Source organism: Myxocyprinus asiaticus, chromosome 36 (genome assembly GCF_019703515.2).
Source record: "Myxocyprinus asiaticus isolate MX2 ecotype Aquarium Trade chromosome 36, UBuf_Myxa_2, whole genome shotgun sequence".
NCBI classification, from domain to species: domain Eukaryota; kingdom Metazoa; phylum Chordata; class Actinopteri; order Cypriniformes; family Catostomidae; genus Myxocyprinus; species Myxocyprinus asiaticus.
In genome coordinates this window covers 38661576-38669962 of record NC_059379.1, presented here as the reverse complement: position 1 = coordinate 38669962, position 8387 = coordinate 38661576, and the positions used below count along the sequence as shown (strand labels likewise).

General features: G+C 39.4%; 1 protein-coding gene across 1 annotated transcript; it reads left to right on the top strand.

Annotated features, from left to right (window-relative positions):
* Positions 1 to 559: 559 nt before the first annotated feature.
* Positions 560 to 8159, top strand: LOC127427224 (phenylethanolamine N-methyltransferase-like). Its single transcript, XM_051674685.1, has 3 exons — positions 560 to 755; positions 1004 to 1211; positions 7638 to 8159. Exons 1-3 carry the CDS (start codon positions 560 to 562, stop codon positions 8074 to 8076), a joined length of 843 nt encoding a protein of 280 aa, XP_051530645.1. The 3' UTR covers positions 8077 to 8159.
* The last annotated feature ends 228 nt before the right edge of the window (positions 8160 to 8387 follow it).

The window sequence follows — 8387 nt, the reverse complement described above, 5'->3', positions numbered from 1 at the left end:
AATAGCAGACCTCATATAAAATAAATATAAAATAAAACAGCATTTAATGTTTAGTTTGACCTTCTGAGGTTGGCAATTAACATTTTATAATGTTAACCAACTTTAACTGATGATTTGTTGGAGAGAGAAAAAAGAAGACTTTAGGCCTTGTTTCTGGTCCTATTTTGTGTTTCCTTTGTCTGATTCACCAGTACATCCTTCAGTGTCATTATAATAGTGAGAATACAAAGCTAATGACCAATGAAGAGAGTTTATTTGTGTTTGGACTGAGTTAGGCTATTGTTCAGATGAACGTGATAACATTTGAGGAAAACATGAAGCAGTGGGTTGACTGAGATGTCATCAGTGCCTGAGGTCAACTCAGAAGCTCTGAGTGCTCTCAGGTGGACAGAAAATCACTATCACTGCCTGTAAAGATAAGAATGAGCTACCCCTGAGCACACACGAACAGATGTACAGACACAAAATTAAGCTGAACTTGTACAAAAGAACCTATGAAACCTGCAACCCCACAAGTATAAATACGGTCTTGAGCGAAAATAGGATGAGGACAGCTAGAATGGAGGCACACAGAGAAAGACCCAAGACTGAGCTGGATGAGTTGAAGAGGATAGCTGTTATGGAGGCATGCTACCAGCACTTTGATCCTGCAGCATATCTGCAATATAACTACACTCCACCCCGAGCAGACTTTGAGCGCAGTGACAGCATTGTGCCATGGAAACTCAACTGTCTGCACAGAGCCTTTACTGACGGTGAGCATGAATGTGTATAAGAGAGCGAGAGAGAGAGCACATTTGTATCTGCTGAAGGAAATAGCAGTGCTAGTAAAGTAGCAAAAGAATAAAGTTTTAGGACAGTTTAGGCTTTGGCTTTGTGTAAACAAGAAGCCACGTCATGAAACTCCGTTTTCTGTGTATGAGAATCAACACATGACAATGTCTTTGCTGTGTAAAAGGCCAGGTATTCTACAGCCCACTTAAATATAGTCTCTCTTTCACAGATGATTTAAGAGGAGATGTTTTAGTGGATGTGGGGTCTGGTCCCACCCTGTACCAGGTCATGAGTGGCTGTGAACGGTTTGAGCGGGTCGTCCTGTCCGACTTCCTGGAGATCAATCGAAGAGAGCTGCAGAACTGGCTACATGAGGGCAAGAGCAGTCTGGACTGGACAGATTACTTCACATATGTGTGTGAACTGGAGGGACGCAGGTGAGATTCACAATTTTTACTGATATGTTCAGATCCATAATAAAATACTGTATACAGGGGAATTGAGAGTACAAGAAAAGAATGTTGACCAGCAGAAGATGTAAGCAAATGTAAACAGTGTGTGTGTGTGTGTGTGTGTGTGTGTGTGTGTGTGTGTGTGTGTGTGTGTGTGCGTGTGTTTTTATTTCTGTGTCTTTAAGTCTATGTTTGTTAGCGTTGAGGCCATCTATATGCTAGTGTACACAAAAAGTTTAATAACTTTAAAAAAATAAATAAATAAATAAATAAACTTTTAGCAAATATATGGTTAAAATTTACAGTCTCTCTCTCTTTCTGGAAAATGGACTAAACATTTTCATGACATCATCTCCATTGCAAATCTGCAAGTCCACATAGTACACCATCTGGAACTGGGCTGTGGTTTTTCCAATCTGTAAAATAAATAAAAGGCTTTTTGGCTATTTAGAGAAAAGGACAAGCCCTTCGAAATGTCCTGTCCCAACAACATTAAACACAGGAAAGATTTATTTCAGAAATTGTGCTTGTCAAACCATTTCATGCAGTCTTTCGAGGTTAAGTGTGTAATGTCCAAACAGAATTGCAAAAATAATAGGTGTGTTAGACTTGAACTGCATCTCGATTTACCGATCGGTGAGATTTGGTGGTTGAAGTCGGGGGAGGAGTTGAAAACAGTTGTCAAGCCGGAAACTTTGCGCTTCATGTCACATGCAGAACCTACACCAGTCACGGAAGATCGCACAATGTTTGCTTTCTTTATTGCAGATGAAGTGGGATTCAGATAGACAGATGTTTGAATTTTACATAAAATAACCAGAAACATTGTTCATTTGAAAAGGTTTTGTGCTGTTAAATACAGTGCCTGCTGGTGTGCAAGGAGAAAGTCCAATAAAAGCCTGTATTATTTTAATACTAATTAAGGAGTCAATAATTTTAATCATTTTTTATGTTTTTTATGAATAAACATGATATTACTATGACAAACATAATATAAAATTATATAAACAAGATGTACTGTTATGAAAACACAGATTTATGAGTTTTCGCCAAACTGGAGGAGTCAGAATAAACACCATGGTAATGGCATACTAATAAACTACTCTTCTTTCTGCCATTGACTGTCATAGCAGAAGTAGTAAGAGTAGTATGTGAAGTATGCAATTGCGAACAAAGCCCATGGAACACATGTCACCTTTGTCACGTTGTGAGTCTGGCCAATCATGAATAAGCTGTGTCATCACAGAGCTTGTGCAGCTCCTCTGGAGCAACTGCAGCAGCTGCGCCAGCTGGCTGCTCTCGAATCGTTCTCATGGTACTTTGATGGCATACGTCACGGTGACACGGTGAGACCGCCGTCTCAAGTCAGACAAAATTTCTAACCGACATGCACTGCTTCAAGTTTGGCGCTGCATGAAGTCGAACACACCTAATGGCTGTTTCCAGGATGTTTCCTCAAACACTCCCTCATCTGTCATTGGTCTGAAAAACAGATAATCCCACCCCAAACTCATGGCAATGGTTGAGCCAATGTTGCTTTGTTGGACTGGTGGGGATGCTCAAACAAACAATGTTTTGAGCATCTTTCGCTGAAATCAACCAACGAATGGCTTACTTCTAGTTGTCTCTGAATATTAAAAGATTAGTTCACCCAAAAATAAAAAACTCTCTCATCTGTAACTCACCCTCATGCCATCCCAGAAGTTTATGACTTTCTTTCTTCTGCAGAACACAAATGAAAATTTTTAGAAGACTATTTTGCTCTGTAGGTTCATACAATGCAAGTGAATGTTGACCAGACCTTTGAAGCTCCAAAAATTACATAAAGGCAGCATAAAAGTAATCCATAAGACTCCAGTGGTTAAATCCATGTCTTCAAAAGCAATATGATAGGTGTGGGTGAGAAACAGCTCAATATTTAAGTCCTTTTTTACTATAAATCTACACTTTCACCAGCCCTCCTTTGTGCGTTCACGAGAGGATGCACTGTTTTCTGTTTTTTGCCAATTCACATTATTTTTGTATATCGCCACCTACTGGGCAGGGAGGAGAAAGAAAAAAGGAAGGGATAAAGCAAAGGAAAAGTATAAATAAATAATATTTGCACAACAGCCCAGTAGGTGGCGATATATAAGAAAAATGTGAATCAGCAAAAAACAGAAGAATAAGAACTCTTGTGAACGTGCATTGGAGGGCAGTTTGGAAGTATATTTATAGTAATAAAAAAAGGACTTTAATATTGGTCTGTTTCACACCCACACCGATCATATCGCTTCAGAAGATATAGATTTAACCATTGGAGTCATATAGATTATGTTTATGCTGTCTTTATGTGCTTCAAAGTTCTGGCCACCATTCACTTGCACTGTATGGACCTACAGAGCTGAAATATCCTTCTAAAAACCTTTGTTTGTGTTCTGCAGAAGAAACAAAGTGAATACACATCTGGGATGGCATGAGGATGAGTAAATGATGAGAGAATTTTCATTTTTGGGTGAACTATTCCTTTAAGCTGAGATTGTATAAAGTATTTTAACTAGGGATATCCCAGTACCATTTTTTGGAGTTAAAAGTACTGATACTCCTTTTCTGTACTCACAGATATGATACCTTTTTGTTTGTTTGTTTGTATTTTGTAATGTTGCATTTTTCAAATACAATAGACTGATTTTTTGAGGACAGCACATTTATTATTTTTCAACAACTTTTAGTCAAAAGACATCATCAATAAAGTTATTTTTAGCTGTCACAAAATTATCAAAAAACATAAACAAATTTCACAGAAAAAAAAGTATATAAAATAAGGCAGTGGCTATATGCACAAAGTGTAAACAGAAACAAAAAGCATCTTCTTTGCACTAAGTGCAAATTGTGTTAGATGCTATTTGCACTCCTAATTAAATAATAACAAACAGTATAGAGGCATCACTGCTGTGTGTTTATTCTGTTTATTTAGTCTCACAGACGCTCTACTACACCATACCCTACCCCTATACCTAACCCTAACCTTCTCTTACAAAATTTAACCATGATTTTTCTACAGTAACCATAGTATAACTGTTATTTTGTAGTACAATCTTAGTAACCACAATATTACAGTAGTAACACCATGGTTAATTGCATTAAAACTATGGATTCTGACAAAAAAACATGGTTACTACAATATTACTATATTACTAAGATTGCGCCATGGATGGCCGCCTCGGTATGGAGCTCTCCAGTTCTTTTGTTGTTTTTGTTTGTTTGTTCTGTGTTTAGTGCAGCTTTAGGACTCTCTGATCACTTTCTGGTTCATCTTCTCCCGACCTACAGTCAGAAACTAAAATCAGCTAAACCTGTAGTAAAGACTGTAAAGAGATGGATCAATGAAGCAGAGCTAGAACTACAAGCCTGCTTTGACTGCACTGATTAGAGTGTTTTTGAAGCTGCAGCCACCAACCTGAACGAGCTCACAGATCCTGTGACATCGTATATCAGTTTCTGTGAGGACATGTGCATTCCTATTAGGACTTATTTAACATACAACAATGACAAACCATGGTTTACAGCAAAACTCAGGCAGCTTTGTCAGGCCAAAGAGGATGCTTACAAAAGTGGGGATAAAATCTTGTACAATCAGGCCAAATTCAGACTGACAAAGGAGATTAGAGTGGCTAAAAGAAGCTATTTTGAAAAGTTGAAAAAACATTTTTCAGCTAACGACCCTGTATCAGTGTGGAGAGGCCTGAAAGACTTTACCAACTACAAGACACCATCCTCCAGCACTGTAGGGAATCAACAGCTGGCTAACGACCTGAAAGTGTTTTACAGTAGATTTGAAAAGCCCAGTCACACACCCCACACCCGCTCCGACATTCACAGTACACAAACATTTACACCTCCTGCCACCATCCTAATCCCCTCTCCTGCTACTCAACATGCACTTAAGATCTGTGAAGATGATGTGTGCTGGGTCTTCTGGAAACAGAAGACAAGAAAAGCACAGGGCCCAGATGGTGTTTCACCCACTTGTCTAAAATCCTGTGTTGACCAGCTGGCCCCCATCTTCACACAGATCTTCATATCACTGGAGCAGTGTGAATTTCCCTGCTGCTTCAAACACTCCACAATCATCCCTGTCCCAAAGAAACCCAAGATCAAAGGACTTAATGACTACAGATTCGTCGCTCTGACATCTGTGGTCATGAAGTCATTTGAGAGACTGGTGTTGGCCCACCTGAAGAACATCACTGAACCCTTTCTGGATCCTCTTCAATTTGCTTATAGAGCAAACAGGTCTGTAGATGATGCAGTCAATATGGAACTGCATTACATACTCCAACATCTAGACAGGCCAGGGACTTATGCAAGGATACTATTTGTTGACTTCAGTTCGGCTTTTAACACCATCAGCCCCACTCTCCTATGGACTAAAATAACCCAGCTCTCAGCTTTCTGACAGACAGGCAGCAGCTAGTGAGAATAGGGAAATTAACCTCCAGCACATGTATAAATAGCACTGGTGCCCCCCAGGGATATGTGCTCTCCCCACTACTCTCTCCTTCTACAAAAATGACTGCACTGCCAAGGACCCCTCTGTTAAGCTCCTGAAGTTTGCAGATGACACTACATTCATCAGCTTCATCCAAGATGACAATGAGTCTGCATACAGAAGGGAGGTTGAACAGCTGGCTGTCTGGTGCAGTCAAAACAACCTGGAGCTGAACACAATTAAAACAGTGGAGATGATAGTGGACTTTAGGAGGAACACCCCAGCATTAACCCTGCTCACCATTCTGAACAGCACTGTGGCAGCAGTGGAGTCATTCAGGGTCCTGGGCACTACCACATCACAGGACCTGAAGTGGGAGACCCACATTGACTCCATTTTGAAAAAGGCCCAGCAGAGGTTGTACTTCCTTCGCCTGTTGAGGTAGTTCAACCTGCCACTCAGCAGACATTGAATCTGTCCTTTGTACTTCTATAACTGTCTGGTTTGGTTCAGCTACCAAGTCAGACACCAGAAGACTTCAAAGGATAGTTTGGACTGCTAAGAGGATTATTGGCGCTCCCCTAAACATCCTGCTAGAACTGTACACATCCAGAGTGATGAAAAGGGCTGGTAAAATCGCTCTTGACCCCATTCACCCAGCACACTTCCTCTTCAAACTGTTGCCCTCTGGCCGGTGCTACAGAGTACTTAGCACCAGAACAGCCAGGCACAGGAACAGTGTTTTCCCTCGGGCCATCCACTTCATGAACTACATTTTTCTTTTCTGAATTCCATATTCAACAGTTTATTTCGATTTTGTTATCAAAAAGGTGTATAAATAAATGAATTAATTAAAAGTTTAATCAAATAAAAAAATAAATAATTTTTAATATTACATTGCATTATTTTTATGAAATAAAGTGCTTTTATACAGAACATTGGAGTTGTTTGTTGTCAAATAATAAAGTGCTATACAACAGAGCATCACAGATGTGAGATATTGCTTGAATATAAGACAATTATTATTGATTTATTATTTTTAGTAGTAGTAGTTGTAGTAGTAGTATTACAGTAAATATTACATGACCGTACAGTAGTGATATACTGTATTTATTTTTTAATTTTTTTACATTTAAATTGAGTTTTTATTTTGGCAGAAAACTGAGTGAAGCCCTTTCAGTTTTTGACAATAGTTTCTCAAATGGAAAAGTAGGTCGCTACATGACTTATTAAAACACAAAAGGCTGCAATTTTATTTAATAAATATAGATTCTTTATGTGCTGCACAGTTCACAGTGAATGGACACTCTGCACTCTGTCATCTACTACACACAGAGCGAGTGATATGCTCATGATGAAGTGTTTTCAGTGTATGAGGAGTCGGATTCACATATTTAATTTTGAAGTACGCAGCACATGCAAACTATATTTATTTCATTAAATCGCAGCCTTTGCAGAACAGAAGGCAGGAGTCTCGAGATTTTTAAAAGTTTAACTACGGTGTTTACATAAAGCAACACTTTGGCCTGTTCCTCACACAAATCAATCATATGGCTTTCGTAGACTTGGAATATAGCTTTTTGAGTCAAAGCTTTTCAAAACTCCCTTTATGTCCCACGACAAACAAAATAAAAATTAAATGATATAGCAATGAGTAAATGATGACAGAAAGCTAATTGATTTAATTAAAAAAAAAAAATTGGAATCCTCCAAAACAAATTGAATATGGTACCAGAATGACGTTTAACATAAGGACAAAGGGTAACGTGTTGGTGGTGCAGGCAAAAAGTCGCCTGACCACCAGTCACTTTCATGGCAATCCAAACTCAGTTTGGTCTGTTATTAGGAATAAAATCTCCACAGAGGTACCTCTTCAAAAAAGCTTTGATATCTGATTATTGCATATCTGATGTGTCCTGGATCTTTTATATTCTCTGCAGTTCATCAGCATGGGCAGAGAAAGCAGCACGTCTTCGCTCTGTTGTGTCTGATGTTCTGCCCATCGATGTCCACCAGTCTTGCCCATTATCACCCGGGTCCCTGCCTCAGTGCGGAGCAGACTGCCTAGTGTCGTCTTTCTGTCTGGAGAGCGTAAGTCCTGACTTGCCTTCCTTCACCCGAGCCCTGGGTCACATCTCTAGCCTGCTTAAGAAAGGGGGTCACCTGCTGCTCATCGGTGCCCTGGGAGAGAGCTTCTACATGGGCGCGCCGGGGCTGTGCATCCCTGTGGTTCCTCTGGATGAGGTTCAAGTGTGTGCCAGCCTGAAGGCCAGCGGATATGAGCTGCTGCAGCTGTGCATTTACCACCTACCACCTGACATGAAGGTGGGAGTCGATGACGTGACTGGTGTGTTCTTTGCAAAAGCGAAGAAAGCTTAAACATTAGGGTTAGTTCACCCAAAAATGAAAATTATGTAATTTTGTGTCATCACTTTTGTGTGCCATGGAGTAAAGAAAGTCATAAAGGTTTGGAAGAAGTAAGTGATGACAGAATTTTCGTTGAAAGGAGGCTGATTAAGATCATACACTCTTTATAACTCTTTAGTACCATGCATTAAATGAAAACAAAATTAAAGACAGCAAATCAAACTACAGATAAGACATTAAGTGAATGTTCAACAATTTTGTAAATTTTGATACCACTCATTAAAATAAGTTCATCCAAAAATGAAAATTGTGTCATTATTTAT